The 23,017-nt window shown below is 37.2% G+C and overlaps 1 protein-coding gene across 4 annotated transcripts in view; it reads left to right on the forward strand.

Annotated features, from left to right (window-relative positions):
- PARD3B (par-3 family cell polarity regulator beta) overlaps window positions 1-23,017 on the forward strand; it is a 1,061,783-nt gene that overhangs the window by 815,125 nt on the left and 223,641 nt on the right. For all 4 annotated transcript variants that reach the window (XM_059054028.2, XM_067026649.1, XM_067026650.1 and 1 more), the window contains one exon: window positions 19,447-19,557. In XM_059054028.2, the coding sequence (XP_058910011.1) occupies window positions 19,447-19,557 (111 nt within the window). The remainder of the gene's footprint in view (window positions 1-19,446; window positions 19,558-23,017) is intronic.

Genomic DNA, 23,017 nt, shown 5'->3' on the forward strand with positions numbered 1-23,017 from the left:
TGCTCCGCAACCAGAGAGGCCACAGCAGTGAGAGGCCCGCGTAGTGCAAAAAAAAAAAAAAAAAAAAAAAAATCCCTGCCACCACCAAAACTGTTAGAGGCAATCAAATGCACGGTTATAATTTACAGCTGCTATATTGACAGGCAGGCAGATCCCTGCTCCCAGAGCTTTGCGGTATTGGCCTCCAGTGAACCTGAGCATTTGAAAAAATGATATTGAGTGAAACCTATGTGTGCACCCTAGATCTACAGGGATGATTTTAGAATGGACCCAAACTCTAGGATTATGGTAAAGTCTAAAGTTATTTTTGGATTTGGGGTTGTTTTTATATTTTTTTAAAGCAAACACAGAGTCTGCTTTTAACAAGTATACTGCAAAGAGAAGATACCAACTATTATATTACTATTTAAAAATATAATTTCACAAATGACTTCTGCATTATTCCATACCCTGTGCACTTCCTGTGTCAAATCTTAGTAATTGGCAAAGAAAAAAAATGGCAGCCTCTTACATGACTTCATTAAGCAGTTATTAGACTGAGTCCTCTAATTTGAATCCATCTACTTAAAAAAAAATTATGTGTGGATGTTTATCTGCCTGTGGCATATTGTACACGTAAAATTCAAAAATCAAATTTTTTCAAAATGACAACTGTTAACATTTGCCTTTCTTCAATCCTCATCAGTCAAAATCAAGTTATCCATCCTAGATCTACTAGTTACAGATGGCCTACATAGTAACATCCTCAAAGGGTGGTGTTCAAAGTAGATAATGCCAAAGCTTTAGAAGGTTGGATGGTTCTGTATATTTATGGTTTGCATATATTTAATCATTTATCTCCTTCCATTTTAGCCATTTCTTCTCATCTTCACCACATCTTTGTACCGTTTTAGGTTAATCCTTCCATCTGACGTTAATGCCAATGTTCCCACCTCCATTGCTTATGCTTTAGCATCACTTCCTTTTCCTTTTGAGTCTAGTAAATTACCAGCACAGAAAGCCAAGATGGAGTGTCAGGCAGATAAATGAACCTGTTTCTGGAAGCTTCAGAAACACATAGATAATCTACCGATTCCTATTTGGAGGGAGGTCTTCCCTTGATGATAGGAAAGAGATGAGTAAGAGGTCCAGCAAGAAATAATAGAGAGGAACAAAGGAGGATAAAATTAACTATGTTTCCTTCTTCCCCCTTTTTTCCTAATTATCCTTCACCTTTTGCTGGTTCTTCTTTTTATTTTAAAACTGTTTATTTTGAAATAATTTTAGACTTACAGAAAAGTGACCCTTATTTGAACTTCAACACTTTTTCCGTTCATGTTCTGTTTCTGTTTCAAGATCCAGCCCGGGATTCCACATTGCATTAGAGCTTATATCTCCTTGGTCTCCTACGCTCTGCACAGTTCCTTAGTCTTTCCTTGTCTTTCATGACCTTGATGCCTTGAAGAGTATTGGTCTGTTATTTTGTAGAACATCCCTCAGTTTGGGTTTGTCTGATGATTCACCATGATTAAACTAAGGTTATGTATTTTTGGCCAGAATACTACAGAAGTGATGTGCCCTTCTCAGGGGGTCCATGATGTCGAAATGTCTTATAATTAATGATTTCCATCTTGTTCGTATCATTAAGGTGGTGTCTGCTGGGTTCCTTCACTGCAGAGTTACTATTATTTCTTATAATTAATATATCCCTTGGGGACATATTTTGAGACTATGCATATAACTCAGTTTCTCCTCATATTTTCACCCACTAATTTTAGCATCCATCCATGGTTCCCGTCAGCAACAACTGTTACTGTGGTATTCCAATAGTTGTTTTTACTTCATTCTTTCCTTCTACATTCACTCATTGGAATTCCTTTCTAATGAAGAGCTATCCTTTCTCCCTCCACCATTAATTAATGTATTCAGTTATTTATATCATTATAGATTCATGGATATATATTTTGTTCCAGTCCTGTTCTTATTTTGTTGCTCAAATTATTCCACCTTTGGCTATTGGATCCCTTTCAAGGTAGCTCCTGTTCCCTTTTGATTTGCCCAAGCTTTTTTGAGAACTGTCTCTTTTTTTCTTTTTTTGGTGCTATGAGAAGCTCTAGGATTATTTCATATTTTCCTTGCCACACCCCAAGAATCAACCACTTTCCCTTGGAGGCCTGATTCCTTTTATTACAGAATCCTATTCAGAAACCAAGATCTGGGCTCTAGGAATACTCCTTGCTGGAGTATCACTGCTTCTAGACCCTCTCAGCAGACAGAACTTGGAAATCAATCAATCAATCAATCTATATACATACTAGATTCCACACACATCTATATTTACTTTTGAATCTGTGTATACATTAAAAAACCATGACTTTATGCTGATAAGTCTACTTCCAATCCAACACCACAGTGTTCACTGTAGCATTCCCTCGTCCTTATTTGTAATTACATTTTCATACTGTGAAAAGGCTAGCTGTCATTATCTATAATGTATTTAATTCTTATTTCAACCCTAATATACAAAGTTGTTTCAGAATTGCTAACATCCTTGTACTAACCAGAGTATAGTGTTTGTGTACAATTCTTTTTTTTTTTAACATATGGATGTATCTATTCTTTTTCAAATTCTTTCCCCATTTAGGTTATTACAGAATATTGAGCAGAGTTCCCTGTGCTACACAGTAGGTCCTTGTTGGTGTGTATAATTCTTTTTGTCTTTATCCTCATTGTAGCCAGTCAAAATACTGTTTTCCAATGTTACTTGGGTTAGTTCTTTTATTCCCGAAGCCCTTCAATGTGGTTATGTTAATATTTTGTAATATAATTAAGTTCATGTGTTACAGTTGTATTCTTATTTGGAGTCCCCACTACGTCTTGGTTAATTGTTTTTAACATACATATAGTAAAACTCACTGTTGTACGCAGTCCTAGGGGTTTTGGCAAGTGCAAAGAGTCCATGTCCACAATCATGATATACAACAGATCCATAACCCCAACAGATCCATCTCCCCTCTACTCCTGACAGTCACGGATCTGTTTTCTGTCTTTATAGTTTCACCTTTTCCAGTATGTCATAAATAAAATCAGACAATACTTTTGGATCTGGCTTCTTTCATTTAGCAAAACGCATTTGAGATTCATCCATGTTGTCGTGTGAGTAGTATTCCATCATGTGGATGTTGTACTTCCTTCTTAAGGCATAATTTGTGATCTTTGTCCATGTATCTAATGTTTACATTCATAAAATTGCCCAATGCGTTGATGCTTCTTGGGACTCTCAAACCGTGACTTTGAAAGTACGTTTTTCAGCTTTCCTTAGCACTGAGTTTACTTCACTTCATCTTGTTTACTATGGTTATTTCCTACAACCATCAATCATTTTAACATTCCAAGGAGGGTTAGAGCCAAGCCTTAATTATTTTTGGTAAGATTGACAAGGAGAGTATGGATAATTGAAATCTTCACATAATGTACAGGCCTTATAATAGCTACTTCTTCCCCCAATTACTTAAAGGTAGCAAAATTGACTCCTTTTAAGTTTTATATCCTTTCCATTCCTTTACTCATCCTCAGGTAGAAGTACTAATGAGTCCTCAGGTGACCATAAAAATGGAAAGACAGAGAAAAAGGGGATGCACAGGCTATGGGTAATCTATATAGTGGATAAAAAGCCTCTGTCATTGAGAATTGATTGCACTCTAGTAAAATAGATCTGAGTAGGGATTATGTATCTTTGACTTATTTTCGATTTCCTTTTAATGCTTAGTACTTGTTGATTCAGTGATAGACTTATCAGTTCTGAAAGTCTACCTAAAAGAATATATTCCTACTAAGAAAATATCAACCTCCCAACTCCATTGTTTCTTGCAGCTACCTATGTGCTCTTCACTACAAAGCATGGCATCCATTTGTGGCACTGAGAAAATCTTAATTGCAATAAAACAGATATTTGTAACTAATACTCATGGATAGGCACACATGGATAGTCTTTGGGGAACCTGTGAACTTCGAGAAATTATACATTCAAGTATACGCACATTTTCTGGGAGGGAGGACCCTGTTTTAAATCAGATTTTCAAAACTGCAAAACAAACAAAATTAAGAACATTAACTGGAAAAATCATCTCCATGGTTCCTCTAATATTGACATGGAAAACCCGAAAGCCCTCGTATCCTGTCTCTTTTAGTCTGGGAGATCTTCATTCAGTCTCGAGAAGCGTTCACTAGACTACAAATTCCTTGAGAGAAAGTACTGAATTTTTAAAATCTGAATCTCCAGCACCTAGGACAGAGTCTGATATATAATATCAGGTATCAGGTATTGATAAATACTTCCTGAATGAATTCAATATTTTTAGGCTACTGATAGGACTTTTTAGTCTATTGATGATATAAGAGGTCTGACTAGCCTATGCTGTCTGTGACACATTTATTTTAATTAGTTTGCAGGAATCCGTACAACTTCGTCATATCAGTTAATCAGCTGGTAAATCACTAGCACTAATAAATATTTGCAGTATTTTTTTCTAATACTCTTTATATTTACATCACGTGCCTTCCTTTCCTAAATCCCTGTGGCCTTTATTGGTGACAGATGAGAATATATTTTCCCCTTTCTATTTGCTACTTGAGGGAGCAGAGGGTTTGAGTGATTTTGAAAAGATCACTCCACAGTGTGAAATCTTGAAAGAAAGGTTTTATTTTAGGTTTTTTTTTAAACTTTGGATATAAGCTCTAAACTGCAAAACTGTGTTATTATGCAGAATTTACTGTTCTAGTTCTGTCGATTTATAACTTCCTATAGAGGGCTTTCTGAAGAATCATTGATAATTCATGTGTTTGCTCTCCCAAAAAATACACTTGGGCTGAGCTTTGGAAGCCTGGGTGACCTACCTCATCTACAAAGTGATTGCCAAAAATTCCAGTCCATGATATTCTCTCTTCTCAGCCAAATAATGGTGCCAACCATTGAAAAGTATCACATCTTTGTTTTGGGTATGTCCATTCTGATTCCCCTGGTTCAATATTAGTTGAAATCTGAGCAACGAGCTTCAATCAGTGAAAAGCTTGGTAAATTATATTTATTTAAGGTTGCTACAGCCATTAAAATACATACATACATACAGATGTATAACTATATAGGTACTTAGATATACCAACGTTTGCAAACTTGGATCCTACAGGCTGAATTTGGCTCAAAGATACCTTACGTTTGGGCCACAAGCTATTTTTTTAATAGTCAATATTATAAAAATCAAGATATTTTACTCACATAGACCAAATTTGCTAACTTTTTTTTGAAGCTGGTAGAAATCACTGGCTCATGTTTAAAACTTTCCCTATAAATCTCAAATGCTTACTTAAATTTAAGTTTCACCATAGGCTTTCCTATTTTCTAAAAATTTATTTTAATATGCTAGTGTTTACAGTTCGGTAGTGTTACAAAATCTGGAACCATATTCTGTCTCTGACCTGTGAAAATGTTACTGTTAACCCACATATATTCAACAAAACTGGCATTGAGCTGTTTTTCTGGGAGAAGTGATGGATTTATGCTGCTCTGTCCACACATTCTTGGCGAGTGCCCTTTTGACCACTGGCACGTATTTGTAAGACCGTCTGCATTGGGGGTGGAGCCTGTGGTTATGGACCAGGTCCAAGTTAACTGGCCCACACAGGGGAGCCAACCCATGACCTTGACCCCATTACCACAGTGTTCTAACCAGTTGAACTAAATAATTGAGTAATTGTTTCTTAGCAATCTGATCAAATCAGCTGGCATATATTAAGGGTCCGTCTGTGGACAAGGGTGAGGATGTCAATGAACAAGGGAGCTTAAGATAATGAGAAAGTTATCAAGTCCTCACATTGGTTGGCATGTTATATTTGGCCAAGTAGTCACTAAATTGGACTTTGTCATTACAGCTAATTGTATTTCCGGGCAGTTGGAACTCACAAAAAATCTAAGCTTTTATTGAGTTGGGTTCCTTTTAAGAATTCAGAATTTTGGCTGAATAATTCATAACATATGTATAAACAATTAGGGAACATAGCAAGATGGAAAGAACTTTGTACCGAATTGAGGGGGTCAAGTCCCTGTTTGGTTCTAACTACCAGTGTGGCCTTAGGCACGTTACTTGACTTTTGAGCTCTGAGCAGGATTAGATAAATATGATATCAAAGATCCTTCTACCCCCAAGAGACTATATAACTCTACAATTTTTGAACCAGTAAGAACACTTTGCATACAAATCTCTTTATAACTAAAAATGTAAATGGAGTATTTTGTCACAGATAGATGAATAATATTTCAAAAGCACTTACTGAACAAACTTATTTTTTAAATCTATTGGTGTTTGCATAAAATCAATATATAATGCAGATCTTTCACAAGGAAATCCAATGTAAATTCAGTAAACAAAAAAATACGTAAGCCATGGTTTTATATATTACACAACAGGTTCTAATGACATTTTACATTTTAAAGCACTTATGGATCACCTTGAAAAATTTGCCTTCTTATCAAATAATTATTTTAAATGCAAGGTATTAATGATTACTTTGGGATTATTATTCATTAATCTCCTGATTTGGGATCCCTTAATGTGGCCCTTTTAGAACTACCTTTCCTTCCCCTACCTTGGTAAATTTAGATTAAACATGTTAAGCTCAAGCTTTCCTAACCAAACTACATTTTTCTAGCTCTTCTTTCTTTTCTTTCTTACGAATTCATTCAACTATTACGTTTATAGATCTGAAATTATGGTTAGATTTATTGTTCTTTTATCCAAACTGATTCTTCCATCACTGGATTGACTGCATTCGTGAGTCTATAGAACTCAGTAGGATGGGTCCTAGAGAGTGTTAGGGCTGGTGTAAAATGAACGACAACAGCTTAGTCACACTTGAAATAATATATTGGCTTGGGTTTCCAAATAACCTTCCAAAATGAAAAACACAAATACTGTGGGTTTCTGCAGAATCAAATATAACTGTAATGTTTGTAAAAAAGATTAGTTATTGGAAGTCACTTCAATATTACATGGTGAAATTTAGAAATTCTAAACCTGGGGAGACCAGAGGCATTAAATCCAAAGCCAAATACAGGTTGCAGATGCGCTGAGTGATGATTGCCAACTCAGCCATCTTCTGAGTTTTGCTGCTGGTGGGCCCGGCATCGTCCATCCAAAGCCACACAAACACAGGCTGCTGGTGCATTGTAGCAGATTACGCGGCACCTCTGTCATCTGAATAAATGCATAGCTGGGCAAAAGTAAAGTTTCCAATATCAATTCCTTTTATGTGATATGATCCAAAATTGATCTGATATTTTAAAATAGCCCCAAAGATAAGAAAGCACCCTCAGGTCAATTCACTGGATTGAATAGCCTACATTTCTTAAAGAAATGTTCACCAAAAATCCCATCTGGAAAGTTCTACTCACAGGCTCAGAACTTTGATTTATTTCATTATGTACTTTATAGGATGATGCCTTTAATTACATGTACACAAAATTTCTAGCATTGATTTCTTTTATTCTGTGAGAACACTGGCAGCCATTTTGAACTGTAGAATAGTATTAGGAATTTATGGGAATTATCTGTGGTATTGAAGAAAGGAAAAATTAGCCATTGGTACAGAAAAGGGAAGAACAAGAAAATATACTTACATAGCAGAATAGTAGTTTCACAGTCTAGTGGACAAGCAAATAAGAGCCTGATGCTTTGGACAGACTATAAATCAATTTCTGATTTCTTTGGTCAAATTGTAAATCATCACTGTGCTAAGCTACTATGAATTTCCAGGCGAAAGCCTACTTTGTGATTCTGTGTTACTAGTAATAGCTCTTTCTGAATTACAAGTGATTAGAAAACCTTGTCAGAAATTACATTGTTCTTGCTGTGTAACCCTGGATATATTTTCTTTAGTGATGTTATTTTGCTGGAGAATGAAATTATATTCATTCTTATGAAACTGTATTAAAATCCCATGGGAAGCCTATTCCTCTGGTCTTTTGTCCAGGCCCCTCTGAACAAAGGGAAACATTGTTATTGCTCCATGGCTCTGGAGTGACTATCACTTTGCCCAATTTCTTTTGGTATAAGATGTTCTCGACCTGGAGGATGCCTATAATATTCCCTGTGCACTTCAATGAATAAATAGCAACTCTATTTAAAATAATAAATTACTCCTCATTTTGTAGTTGGCAACCCTATCTTATTTATGGGTTCCAAGTTTTAAAAATTGAGAAAGCTAAGGAAAGGGAGATTTTAGACTTTAAAAAAATAAGTACAGAACTTGCAGGCTACACAGGTTTGAGACATTTCATGAGACTTGTGACTTTTGGCCTTAGGAGAGTCAAAATGCAATGCCAAATTTCACTTGAGACATTCAGGATAGATTTTTTTTTTTTTTTCCTCCCAGCCTATTCATAGTTGAGAATCAATTCAGTTTTATGGTCTACTCTTAAGGGACTTAGTGAATAAAAGGGGATATTAGTTCACTTTAAGTCTAACATAAAAATATTGAAATCTGATCCCTTGCCTTACCAAATAAGTTAGGGCTCAGATTTTTAAATTACCTTTTTTTCCAAAAGAATGCTTCTATGAGAGAAAGGTACAGACAGAGGTATTATTATTTGAAATTGTGTTGAGGACAGAGTGAACTAATGACAAAGATGAGTTGTGTCAAGAGAACCCAGCAAGTACCTCACATTTATCTTTATTTGAAACCTAAGATTAAAGAGGTCACAATTTCTGAAACTCTGAAATAAAAGCCTAAATACAAGATAGACATGTGTTTTCTAGATGACATCTTGCAGATTAACCATCTTTAATGACAGCTTTGGGTTTAAATTTTATTCTAGAATTTAGCCTGGTGTTTTTAAACCAGAGTGTTTGCACAACACGAAAGAACTGATCATCATGAGATAGAAACCCAAGGTGACTCAGTGCCCCCATGGCATGTGATAGCCCAGTATTCATTACCTTTACCAGGTGAGTATCTGTCTGTCACCTCTTTGATCTTGCTGTGCCTGTAGACATCCAGGGCAGTGACTAGATTGTAGCCATCACATGTAAATTAAGATATTTGGGTGATTTATGCATTCATAGGGAGAGTATCTTCCACTTTGGAGCTTTATGGGGGGATAACATGCTGAGTTATCAGGGACCATTGCGTCCTTCTTCTAGAATAGAGGCTATGAAAAATGGAAAAAATTGATATAATTCCTGAAATCCTGACCTTTAATTCAGGTCAACAGTGGTTGTTGAATTTTTATGATGCATCGGGCAAGAAGAGTGAGACCATATTTGATGAACTGACTTGTATCCGTAGCATCCACTAGAGGATCTGGCCCAAAGTAGGTGCTGAACAAGCATTTGCTGAATGAATGGATGATTGCATGTATGCATAAACAAGAGAAACACATAAAGACCCAGCCCTAGCCCTTGAGGAGCTCACATTTAAGCAATGGTAAAAATAGTGCCCTACCCCAAGTATAGCTGCTAGTATCAGCACAAGCCCTCCACGCCTCAGGAGCCCCTCCCTGAATCCACTTTCTATCCCATCTTAGGATAAACATGCCCACCCAAGTTAGTTTTGTTTAGTGAAAATGTTATGCACATTAAAAAAACCACATTAAATATTCATTCTAGTGAATGGAGACAGCCTAGAAATTAACCCTCAAAAATTCTCCTTATCAAAATTGAGAGCTTTTTTGTTTTTTTTTAAATTGCATTTTCTTCTACAGAAGAAGGGAGGAAAAAAGTCCAAAGTTAAGAGCACTTCTACCTTTTAAGAACAGTTTCAAACTTAGTATCACTTATTAAGAATCAATATAATAACTCTTTTCTATTGTTTAAGGCTCTCTTACCAGCTCTGTTATGCATTAATTATTTTGCTTCTTTTGTATTTGTACAATAAATGCTTGACAAAAAAAAAAAAACCACCTAATTTAAGATTTTTATGGCACAATGAAAAAGTTTCCCACCCCCAGGAAAAAAAAAAAAATGTGTGATGTTCTCACTGTCTTTTTTTCAGGGAAAATTTTATATATTAAAAAGAAGAAGAAGAATGTGAAAAGAAAAAAAAAAAAGCCCTAGTTATACTTTTTGTGACACGCAGAGGTTTAGAATATAGAGAACATGAAAAAAACATTACATGAGCTATAGAGGGATAAAGCTGTGTGTTCTTCATTTTAAATTACAGATAAATATGATTTCAGCTTTGATCCTACATGGACTAATTCTTTTGTCACTCCACTAATTAATTCAGTATGCTAGAGAAAAGATGCTAATTTGAGCATCAAAGAAGTGATCATTTTTTGTTGTTGTTTAATCAGAGTTATAAAGATAAGTTTCACTCCCATTAGACTAGGTCTGGAGCTCAATCATTTTATTCTTGTTTAGTGTAGATGAATTCCAGAGAAATCGTGCCCTGTTTCTCTTACTTCTGAAGATGGAGCAGTAACATCCTGGATTCCCTTTAAAATGGTCCTTTGCATAATCACTGTACCAAACAAACACAAAAACAAAAGCCAAACCAAACAAACACAAAGGGCACAGTCATTTCTTAATACTCTTGTCCTTTTGTTCTTCTTTCCACATAATGAGTTAGGCACCATCATCTGTTCTTTCTGATAATGGACTTTATACAAAGTACACGTATGTTAATTTGTGCCATTGGAATAAGTTGTATTTGACATTTTATTAAAGACTCTAAATGAGACCTGTTTCCACAGAGCTTTTAGTTAGCCCTCCCTGGGTTTCTTTTCATTGACATGAGTCAGTGTTTCCCTTCCCAGGCAGCTTGCTGCAATGCTCCCACCTGCCAGTGAATGGACGGCAGAGATGTTTCCTGTGGGGGAAGATTTCCTTCTGCAGGATGAGACTGTGGTCAGTCTGGAGTAAGCCGTGACAGGTTGACCTTGGGAAGGCCATGGGGGCTGGGGAACTGCCTGCAGTTGGTAGAAAAAAAGTTTGGGCACAAAGTGTGACTTGGTCTCAGAACACTCTTTCCTTTACTAGCTTTTGGGTTTCTGGGGCAAAGGAGATAGAGAAAAGGAAGGAAGGAGGAGAAAGGGGATGCTATGGGCACCCAGATGAGAAGAAACTATCCGGCTGCTGGCTGAAGTCTGAACTCCCCATGTGGTCTCTTTGGATCAGTATTAGGGTTTTATGCAGGCCATCGGTTGCACTCAAGCAGCCTTCAGAGACACTTAAAGATCCACTTAAAAGTAATAAAAATAAAAAGGAAGAAGCCACATATTCTGCTGCTTTGAAATAAGTAAACATTTAATGAAAAGAAAAACCTTTCTAACTATTAAGAAAACATCAAATGCAAAAAGATCTGTTTCTTTAATGCTCCCGTTAAATATATTTCCCAGAAATCAGAAGCATTTAAGTCTGAATCACCATGGCTCTTGCCTACAATGTCTTAAAGCCAGTGAGCGCGTATGAAAGCAATTATTCAAAGTTCACTGTGCTCCTGAAGAGTGTTTTGTCCTCTGGAAAGCAGAGGGATGTAATAACTTAAAACCCAGTGTAGTAGTGACAGTGAATAAGCTTTTTATAGTCCCTGTGTGGATCTGAAAATCATACCTTATTAGTATCTTTATCTTTCTCACTCACTCATTCACGCTTGTTTTCATTTAACTTTAATTTCTGGCCTCTTTTTCATATTTTTTTTTCCTTTTTTTCTAACAAAGTGCTGCTTTAATAATCTCAGAGTCGAGTTTTCACTTACTACAAAAATGTTCAGCAAAAGTAACTGTCCAGTGGCTCACAAATTCCTCAGCTGGTTCTTACAAGTCCATCTTCCAGAGGCCCCTTTTGCTTGTTTGTTTATTTTTAGGAAGATGGGTTATTGGTGATGTGCATTTTGCTTTACTTTCTGGGCCTTCTAGAATTATTTTTAATGTATTTGGTGTTTTCAAATCCATTGTGTTTCCTAGCTCCTCAGTCTGGGAAAGCAAATTAGTTCAAGGATTCCCAGCAGCCGAATTGAGCCAGAGAGCTGCTTAAGACTCTACCCAGCAGATGTTTTATCCACTTAGGCAGAAATCCTAGAATGCTGCAGGACCTCCCTGCTTTTCAATCCTAAAAACAAACATCAACACATCTGAGATCTGAAGATTCCTTGCTTTGGAATGAAAGGGAGTCATGATCACCAATTTAGGAATCACATCCTGGGAATGAGGAAAGTTGCTATTTAAGGGGAGGGGGTGGGAAGGTTGACCTCAAAGGAAGTAGTAGATAAAGATATCAGTGGGGCTACACATGTTTGTTGTTTTCATATAGCTTGTCTTCATCTTGGAAGCATATAAACGCACCCAAAATAAGTGTCTAAACAGTATGCCAGAAGTAAAATTTTACTTGGAAATCTTATTTTTAGGGTTTCAACTCCTTGATCCAGTTAGAGTTAACAAGAAAGATTTTTTAAACTGAGTTTTGCTTCAGTTACTGAAACATGAGACCACTCAGTTTCTGCTTGCGAACACCTCCTATAAAGCAAGTCCCTACCTCCTTTTGCAAGCCATGAGGTGGACCTACAGAGTTTAAAATACGACCCTCTGTTGGGGAAAGCATACTGAGTTTTAGAGTATTCCACCTGTCCCTCCTGAAAAGTCACAGGCATTAACCATGGCAATAATGCATACTGCGGAAGGCTAAAAATAAAATGAGAATGCTTTTTCTTTCTTCATCAAGACTGATTTACAACAAACACAAATCTGTACATTCTTCTATCAATATTAACATAAAAGTAGGCAACGCCCTTAGGTACCAAAAAAGGGGAGGGGGGAGGAGAAGAAAACTCTAATTGGTCAATTTTCACTGGATTTTTATCAGATTCATTAACTCTTAGGTATGATGGGAACCGTCTAAGGTAAACAAGTAAAGACATTTGTGACATACGTTTTAGAAGCAATAGCTGAAGTGCACAAAACCATATGAGATTGCAATACACTGAAGTTAATTTCCTCGGCATGTGCATATGCTAATTCAGAACCCAATTTGGAATATATCAGACAACAGAAACCTTTTATGGGTGAATTTCAGAATAAACTATGGAAACGTAGTCAAAGGTCTATGAAATTCTCTGCCCCCATATTTTGCTTGAGCTCTTTCAAGCTGTATGATTTATACAATGATAAGACAATATCATGTGTAGTTTAAAAGTGAACTAGTTACAGGGAGAATAAACCATTATCCAAGTCCAGAAAATATTATGACTGTGAGGTTTGTGCATTTTCACATCTGACTTCATTCCATAGATTTCTATGTTTAATATTATTGATAAGTGGGTCTTGTAGCCTTTTCCAAATGCATCAATGACACCCAAAGATATTTCCTAATTGTAGAAGGAGAAATACGTTACGCTTCAAACTTGAGTCATAGCTCACCACTAATTTGGAATAAGCGTGTCTGAACTTTTCCTTGCCTGACTTTTTTAGTCCTCCTAAGCCATTGCTCAGGATTGCTTTCATACAGTCTGTGCTAAGAGGAAGAGTAATTGCTAATAATTACATAAGCTGCCCAATGGGATCAAGGAGGAAAACTGTAGACGGATACTACTTAGCAGAATTAAGAAGTGAATTAAATGAGAGACTAGACATGGAAAAAGCTAAAGATAGAGCTACATATTTTCAATTTGAATTGTTTGTCAGGGTGCCTGGGTGTCTGGGATGGATTTGAAAGTCATCATTACCTAGAAAGTTCAAGGAAAGAACTAGAAACAAGAAAATATTTGCTGAGAAATTAGGGAATCAATACTAAGAATTATATTAATATCTTTCTTGTATAGAAAACAATAGGATGCTAGAGCCCTGTTTAACTAATTGGATTGAAGAGTTAGAGATCTTCCTAACAATGGATGTTATTAGTGGTTAAATTCCATGTGCCTAACCCATATGATATGTAGTGGCTGCCCAGTAAATGACGGAATGAATGAATCAATGTACCATTATTAAATTCTACTTCCACAGATAGCTGTTTAGTGCTTCCCTACGTAGGCAAAATAGCAACACAGGTGAGGTCTGTTTCTGGTATTTTTCTGTAACCCTTTCTGAGGTTCTTTTCCACCTTGGATATTCTATTTACTTTGATTTATTCATTTATAATGAGATGACCAAGAAATCTCATTTTGTGGATAGGAATCGTTTCTCTTATACATGCAGCATCATATTAACTGATAAATTAATTACCCAGGAGCTCCTCCACTTGCCCTTTATCAGTTCTATAAACAAACTAGTTTCCTCTCCTAGCTGTTTTATCCTTGTTCTCCTTTTTCCATCTGGATTTCCCGAAGGCACACTAAAATAACCGTGCTTAGAAGTGAACTTTTGATGCCTCTCCATCGACCCATCACATCCAAATCACTGTCTTCTCCTCTTCTCAACAGCCACGGTTCACCCAAGCCGCCATCACCTTTCACCCACACTCCTGTGGCCCTCCCCAGACAGTTTCCTGCTTTTACGTGCTACTTTTTTGCTTCAGCAACCAGGATGGTCCTATGAAGTATACATCACATTGTATCACTTCTGCTTAAAATGACTTGGTTTCTCCACTACCAAGTCTTTAAATCTACCAGTTTCCTTACTAGCTTCTCTGTTCCTTGAATCACTAAGAAATGACCTATTGTTATTCTTAGACTAAACTCTAAGTATCTCTCAGATCTATACTCCATGGACCTTACCCTTCTTTCCATCTGAATCCTGTGCAAGGATCCCCTCTGCTCTCCTAGCTTCAGACACTGGCCTTCCTTCACTGCTTGGGATTCACCAGTCACCAGGCACTTCATGCCCTCTGCATGTCCTCTTTCCTTCACCCACAAGGCTTATCTTCCATCTTTGCTTGTCTGGAATCTCTCACCCTTATCCTCTCAGTTTAAATGTGATTTTCTTCATTAAAGACTCCCCAACCAATCAATTTCCTGTTATCGTCTCTCCTGACTCCCTACATAGCACTTTTCACAACTTACAATTACATAGTCACACTGATTGGTGACTGTCTCTGTTAGATTGTAACTTTCATGAAGGTAGGGTCTGATTTTGTATCCCAATACAATATCAACCTACATCCAGTGCTTATGGCACTGTCTGACACAGAATAGATGCCTAATAAATATTCTTTAAAACAAATGCATGAATGAAAGAAGAAAGAAGAAAGCAAGCTAGTCTTCCATGAAGCTGTTTCATATAACGTCTCTGTAAAAAGGAACAGGGAGGAGATATGGGGATATATGTATACGTATAGCTGATTCACTTTGTTATACAGCAGCAACTCACACACCATAAAGCAATTATAGTCCTATAAAGGTGTCAAAAAATAAATAAAAATAAAGTGCTCTGGTTAAAAAAAAAGGAACAGGAACAGGTGTTTTAAGCAAACTTATAATTCATGAAAATCTAAATTTACATAAAGAGTATGTTGAAAGGTGATTTTTCCACTTTACAGAAAGATCCATCATAAGATTCTTTAAACAGGCTTCCCAGGTACATGGAAAGTACGATTTCATTGATTAAAACCATATGTTTGCACAGAATTCTTCAGGAAAATATCTTTTATATAAAGCAAGGTTGACCTATAAGCAATTTCCTTAAGGCATCTAGCCCAAAATGGCCAACTCTCAAATTTCCTAGGTAATAGATAATGGGAGGCCTGGAATGCGGTGGATATTTGAAACCCTAGAATGCAAAGCAGTAATTTCAACCATTTAAGTCTACATGACTTTTCTCACAAAAATAGCTAATAGGGAGATGAATCAATGTCTTTGAATCTCCCCAACTCCTCTCTCTGTATATCAGTGAAAGTAAGAATGGCTGTGAAATGACGCCCAAAGAGGCTGCCATGAAAGGAGAACACGGGCTTATAAAATTCACTAGATTGATGCTTTTCTCTCAACTCCCCCCACCACCACTACGACCACTGATGATTAAGTTGTCTCATTGCAAAGCTGGAAAGAGAATTCAGTGTGTTAATAAATAAAAGGCAATTGACTTCTCTGAGTTTCAATTTCCTCATCTTAACAATGTGGGAGCCCTTTTGAAGATTATTGTCTTATAATTCTATTCTTGAACCTACCCAAACTTTACAAAATAAGGTAATTGGTGGCTGCTCTCTGTCTAATGAAATAAATTTCAAAGCTATTTCTGCCCTTCTTACTGGAAACTTTAATAAATGATCATGAACTTCAAATCAAAACATAATATTTATAGAATTGGTTGAATAGACAATTATTGATGGTTCTTGCTTAGAAGAAAATGCTTGGCAGAATTTACCTACAACTAACCTTTTCTTTATCAAACATATCCCACTCTAATGGAAGAATAGTAAGGTGTTCTCAAACTGCAGTACAAGTGAAATATTTTAGCTGCAGGAAGGAAGAAACAATACGTTGGTTGTGGTCATAAAGATCAGGGTCGACTAGGGTATAGGTTAGTTTTACCCTTCAAAAATCAGACTACTTTCATTCAGAAAATCTAAAACCTCCAAATTTACAAGAAAATATTTTAGACATGGAGAAAAAACAAGCCTAAAATCTGTAGAGATCATGGCAACACTTTTGCCTTCATCAGCTTCCTGAGGCATTATTTTACCCTCACTCCCCACAATTTTGATTTTCTTTTGTTTCAGTATTATTATATTTAGTGACATTTTGAGGGAAAATTATTTTTCTAAGTGATGTACTAAAGTATTCTCACATAAATGACTTTAGATTAATAATGTTGATCCCTAAGGCTCTTCTGCATGGGTCTGAAAAGCTAAAGAATGTATTCATGGAAACACATTATTTAGATATCTCCTGCTTTGTAGGGTAAAGAGAGATCTTGAATATATTAACAAATCTGAATTATTTGAAAGTTAATGTTCTCATATTTTGTCTGTTTTTTTCTCTCTTTCCTATTTACTTCTATGAATGGGATCAGTTCATTTCTTCAGTGAGAAAAAAGGATAGATTCAGAAAAGGAGGCAGGAAAAAGGAAGAAAGCAAACAAAAAGAAAGGCTGGGGATGATGGAGTTAAAGCTGATGGTTGATCAACCGAGATCGCCAAACTAGACTGGATACAGCAAAAGGGCTGAAGTAGGTGCAGAGGCAGGTGGAGAGATGGCAGTGGGGAGAGAGGAAGTTCATGAAAGAGACTTTGCTAATTGAAATTATAATGGAAAAATATGCAGAAGAGTTAAGGCTGGGGGAGGCTTCTGAGGAAAGCAGGATGCACTCTGTACTTAGCTAACACCAAGACTGTGGATGTTAGCAGTGCCATCTTCCATGTGTGACACTCAGAGCTTCCACTTGACCAATAATCTCCACTTTGGGTTGAAATGCAATCCAGAAAGAGACAAATATGTACCCATTTTTATGAAATGCTGATGAAGACAGGAATTTCTTACAAGTTTATAATTCAAGTCCTCATGTGTGGAGATTCTGAGTCACTGTGTGTTGGGAGGCTAGGGGAGAGGGATGGGAGCAGGGGAAGGGGGCAGTCAACAGCACATGTGTAATTTGAAAAATGTCCTCAGGTTGGATAGATGGAAGGATGGATGGATACATAGATACATACAAAGAATCATAGATAGGATGAGTAAGCTAAAGGTATAAACACACACACACACACACACACACACACTTAGTTAAATTTGTAGCTATCTAATAAGACACAAGGGACACATGGGATTTCCTTAGATTTAAGAAGAGTCTTTACCTTAACTGAAGACTATGCATGATTGAGGATTGAGTGACTTTTATCCCTGGTTATCAGCAGAGCATCAGTCATTTTATTTTTTCATGTATGTTAATACCAAGACTATGGGAGATTGCTTCCAAAGAAAATATCTATTGGTAAAAATGCCTATCATTTAAGAATATGTTCTACCAGTAATTAATTGCTGCTTTTTTTTTTTTTTCACTTCAAATGTGCAGTTTCATTTTCCCCAAAGTGCTAAGGAAACACAATGTTCTTTTAAAGTATCATAATTGCAGGGAACCCTAGTGTACTATTGTTTGGAATGCAAATTAGTACAGCCACTATGGAAGACAATGTGGAGGTTCCTCAAAAAATTAAAACTAGAACTATCATATAATCCAGCAATCCCACTTTTAGGTGTATATCCCAAGGAGATGAAATTAGGATCTCTCAGAGATATCTGTACTTCTAAGTTCATTGCAACATTATTCATGATAACCAAGATATGGAAACAATCTAAGTGTCCATCAAGATGAATGGATAAAGAAGATGTGGTATATGTATACAATGGAATATTATTCAGCCATGACAAAGAAGGAAATTGTGCCATTTGTGACAACTTGGATGAATCTTGAAGGCATTATGCTAAGTGAAATAAGTCAGACAGAGAAAGACAAATAACTGTACGATGTCACTTATATGTGGAATGTGAAAAAGACAAACTCAGAGAAATAAGTAAAGTGGTGGTTATCAGGGGTTGGGAGATAGGGAAATGGGAAATGTTGGTCAAAGGGTACAGACTTCCAGGTATAAGATTAATAAGTTTGGGAATCTAATGTACAGCATGATGGTTATAGCTAATAACACTGTATCATGCACTTGAATGTTGCTTAGAGTTGATCTTAAATGTTCTCACCACAAACAAGAAATGGTAACTTCATGACAGGATGGAGATGGTAGCTAATACTATGGTGGTGATTCTTTTCTATTTTATAAATGTATCAAATCAATATATTCTACACCTTAAATTTACACAGTGTTCATGTGCCAATTATATCTCATTAAAGCTGGAGGAAAAAAATAAAATCACCACTGTGCCCAGTTAACTACACTTATGCCAAGCACTGAGGAGGGCTCGCAGCACGCTGACCTTGGGCTGATTTGGGAAGCCTGCGGCTACATGGGAGTGAATGTGGCCTGAAGGAAAATGTGCAGTGTAGGAGGTGACCCACGTTCTCATCCCAGTCCTGCCCTGAACTTGTTGGGTGGTCTTGGTCAAGGCCCAGGGGCTCTCAGAGCTTTTGATTCTTCTTTTTAAGATGAGAATATTGAACTAGGTGTTCGGTAAAGTCCCTTGCAGCACTGTCACTATGTAATCCCATGAGTTTAATCTTCAATGTCAATGCCACCTGGAGCTCTGGAGGCCTGTTTAGGAGGTCGGTCAGTGTTAAGCTATATGGGAACAACAACCTTTCAGTTCTTTAATCTCTACTGAGTTGATGGTTTGAAATTTTTAGTCTTTAATCACGTGATTTTGCGCAGACTGCACAGTCAATAGAAGGAAGGAAAGAAGGAAGAGAGGAAAAGGAGGGGACTTCAGTAACTGTATTATTTTTCTGATCTCAGCATCTTATTTCAATTCCATTTTATGTGAAATGATCTTGTATTGCTTAGAATAAAGAATTACATTTTAATGAATTCATCTCATAAATATCCTCAATTAACCACAAAAAGAGCGTAATTATCATTAACAATCATCTTCTCCATGTTTCACTAGATTTGGAAAGAAGAAAGATGATAAGGGTGGAAAGGCTGATCAGAAAGGCCCTCTGAAGCATGGTGGCCTGAGAGAAGAGGAGCTGGAGAAAATGAAAGAAGAACGTGAGAGGTGAGTAGAAATGCTGGGCCTCTTATTTTATTTTCATGTGTGGTCTGTGTTAACTTGGTTATATCATCAGTCAACTGGAGAAATCTTATTTTAAGAAGCATAAAGGTTGACTGATACAAAAGGAGAGATACCTGATATAAATGGAATCCGCTTTTTAGGGAATTTTTATTATATTTTGAGAAGAAATTAACTTCATGTTTTTATTATATCGGTACTTATAATTCCATGATGTGCTACGCCCAGTTTTGACTATATCAATGCATATGTTCCCTGTGGTTTAAATAAGGAGTTTTTTTGTTTTCTGGGGTTTTTTTTAATAAAAAGGTCATCTGGATATTGATGTTTAGAGCTATCAAATTTCCATAGTCTGTTCCTAATTTTTGTCAAGCTGTTGTATACCTTCTTAATTTTATTCTGCTAAGCCCATTTGGGTCCTGTAATTTGAGAAGTACATGCCCTTCATTTTTAAAAAGCCAGTGCCTTTTATTAGGCCATCAGCAAGTTGCAAAATATGTTGCCCATCTGTTAAAGGGCCGGTTTCATTTACTGAAATAATGACAGTTTGCAAGGGCTGAATTCTTCTATTTGAGGAGCTTAATGTTCCATTAGGACAAGAGGTCCTTCACATATCTTTGATGTTAACTCTGGCATTTATCCCAAGTAGATATAGAAATGTCTGATTTTGAAACATGTAAGTGAATCTTCATATTTCTCCTGAAAATTCTTTGCCTTCACAACCAAATGAAGCCTGGAGAAAGACTGAGATTATTACATAATTTTAAGTATTTGATGCTGACTTGATCATGTATGAAGTCAGATTTGTGCAAATTTTTCCTTGCTTATTAGTAATAATAGTTCTTGTCGTTTTTAAAAAGTCAGTTCTTGTACTTATTTTAATACTCTAGCATGTGTACTAAGAAAATCATACTTCTTATTCATTGTGTTTTCTGGTACAGAGCAGGCTAAGAGTATCTAACTGTTAACCTTTGACTCCTATCTTGTGGTCTGTTCCCATTGAGAAGGCTGACTTTATCAATAGCAAGAAAAAAAACCCTATTTAGTCCTTTCTTGTTTTTGAGAGATTGATAAGCTCAGTTCCAGGGTCAGTGGACCAGAAAAGAAGAAATCAAGTGCTTTCCATTGTTGTTGACTATTCACCTGTCAGAGTTGCCCCAAAGAGAAGAAGGATGAATTCTCCATCATAACCCACGATTCAGTAATCCTGTAATGTAAAATGTAATTCAGGCTAAGATTTTAATGCATCTATTGGCAAAGACATCTGTGCGGTGAGACCATGCCATAGGTCTTTACTGCTCCCCTGACTTCACTTGCTGAGGTACCACATTTTTGCCTCATCTTCAGGAAACGGAGCTATTTGCTAGAATGCAGACTTCACGTGTTTTGCAGTTCAATACTTGCTTGGGGGTGGGGGGTTTCCTGTTAGTAGCTAGGGAACTCTGTGCCAGCTAGAAAACTGATAACTCATAAAATAAGGTGGGTTGTCTTTAAGCAAGAGTTCATTTCCCTTCTGGTTTTGCCTTTAGGAAGCAGGTGCCTGAGGAGTTTTCTTCTTAAAAGCAGGACTGTAAATTCACCTCAGCTGGTTATATGGGCTTCAGGTCCAATTTTCTTAAAATATGTTTGGTCAAAATATTAAAAGAACTATACTATTAGCCTCCACTTAGGCCACTTCCTGCACATGAACACATAAAACACATCTGATATGGGTTTCCTAGAGACAACATTGTGTCAATCAAGTACAAGGGGAAAAAGTGGGAGAAGTTGATGTTATGGTTGGGTGCTATAGAATTAATGGCCAAGGGTATTTCAAGAGCTCAGGGGCTGAAAACCATAGAGGGTGGAGTGAAGGCTGAACATTTGACATTGATCCCAACCCTGCAGTCCCATTTCTTGGCTCTCCATCATCCATTGAAAACAATTCACAGCTCTTAAAGAACTCAGCAAATGTATCACTCTTCGTGGCCTGGCCACAGGAAAAAAAAAAAAATAGAATAAAATAGGAAATAGTGTATACAAGTTCACAAAGTTGTCTTTTGTTCTAATACATTTAGAATTTGTTACCTAAAGATGATTCAAGCCATCCAATTGCTTACTTGCTTTATCCTAGTTGTCATAGATAATAATAGTTTTTCATTAACATATTCCTTTTTCAAAGAGTTTAAACCGGGCTTCCCTGGTGGCGCAGTGGTTGAGGGTCCGCCTGCCGATGCAGGGGGCAGGGTTCGTGCCCCGGTCCGGGAAGATCCCACATGCCGCGGAGCGGCTGGGCCCGTGAGCCATAGCCGCTGAGCCTGCGCGTCCGGAGCCTGCGCTCCGCAATGGGAGAGGCCACAACAGTGAGAGAGGCCCGCGTACCACAAAAAAAAAAAAAAAAAAAAAAAAAAAAGAGTTTAAACCACTTAAATATAATATATACTGTATATCACTGAAGCCAGCCTGCACCAATTTATGAAAGATGATTATTAAGCTTTCAAGGATTCTGTGAGCTGGTTGCTAAACCGTTGGCAGCTTGAAATTGGTCATGGTGGGAGTATTTACACCACAGAAACTGGCAGATGATGGTAAATTGGGTTTGTTTTTTTCAAAGAGCCAGTTCACTAACACACCACTGAGGGTCCATACCAATTCTATTTAGTGTATAACCAGGAAGAAGTTATCAAAAATAGAGGCAAAAAAAAAAAAAAATACTCATCCAAATCAAAACACGTGACTTCTTATAGATAGCTATGTTTCTCAATATGGCCCATGGGCCACCTGCATCAGAATGAATGACTTGGGGAGCTTGTTAAAAAGTGAAAATTCCTGAGTCCCACACCGGACTTGCAGAATCAGAATCTTGGAAGTTAGAGTTCAGGAATCTGTGCTTAATAGTTATACCCAGGGCTTCCCTGGTGGCGGAGTGGTTGAGAGTCCTCCTGCCGATGCAGGGGATACGGGTTCGTGCCCCGGTCTGGGAAGATCCCACATGCCGCAGAGCGGCTGGGCCCGTGAGCTATGGCCACTGAGCCTGCACGTCCGGAGCCTGTGCTCCGCAACGGGAGAGGCCACAACAGTGAGAGGCCCACGTACAGAAAACAAACAAACAAACAAACAAACAAAAATAGTTATACCCAAAGTGACTCTTCAGCAGTCTGAGAATCACTGAGTTTGAGGGACAGGATTTAGCTGGAACATTAGATTAAACTCTTCTCATTCTATGAAAAATGATATACAGATGTTTTTCCCAGGAGGATTGAATAACCCAGTATAAAAACATCGCCATCTTTCTTATATGCCCTCTCTGAAGCATCCTGCCTTACTTGCACACTTTTTTTTTTTTTTTTTGCGATTAGTGGTAGGACGGGAATAAAACACAGACCTACTAGAGCATGGACTTGAGGATATGGGGAGGGGGAAGGGTAATAGGTGACGATGTGAGAGAGTGGCAGGGACATATACA

The sequence above is a fragment of the Kogia breviceps genome, chromosome 2 (genome assembly GCF_026419965.1).
Source record: "Kogia breviceps isolate mKogBre1 chromosome 2, mKogBre1 haplotype 1, whole genome shotgun sequence".
In the NCBI taxonomy this organism is placed as follows: domain Eukaryota; kingdom Metazoa; phylum Chordata; class Mammalia; order Artiodactyla; family Physeteridae; genus Kogia; species Kogia breviceps.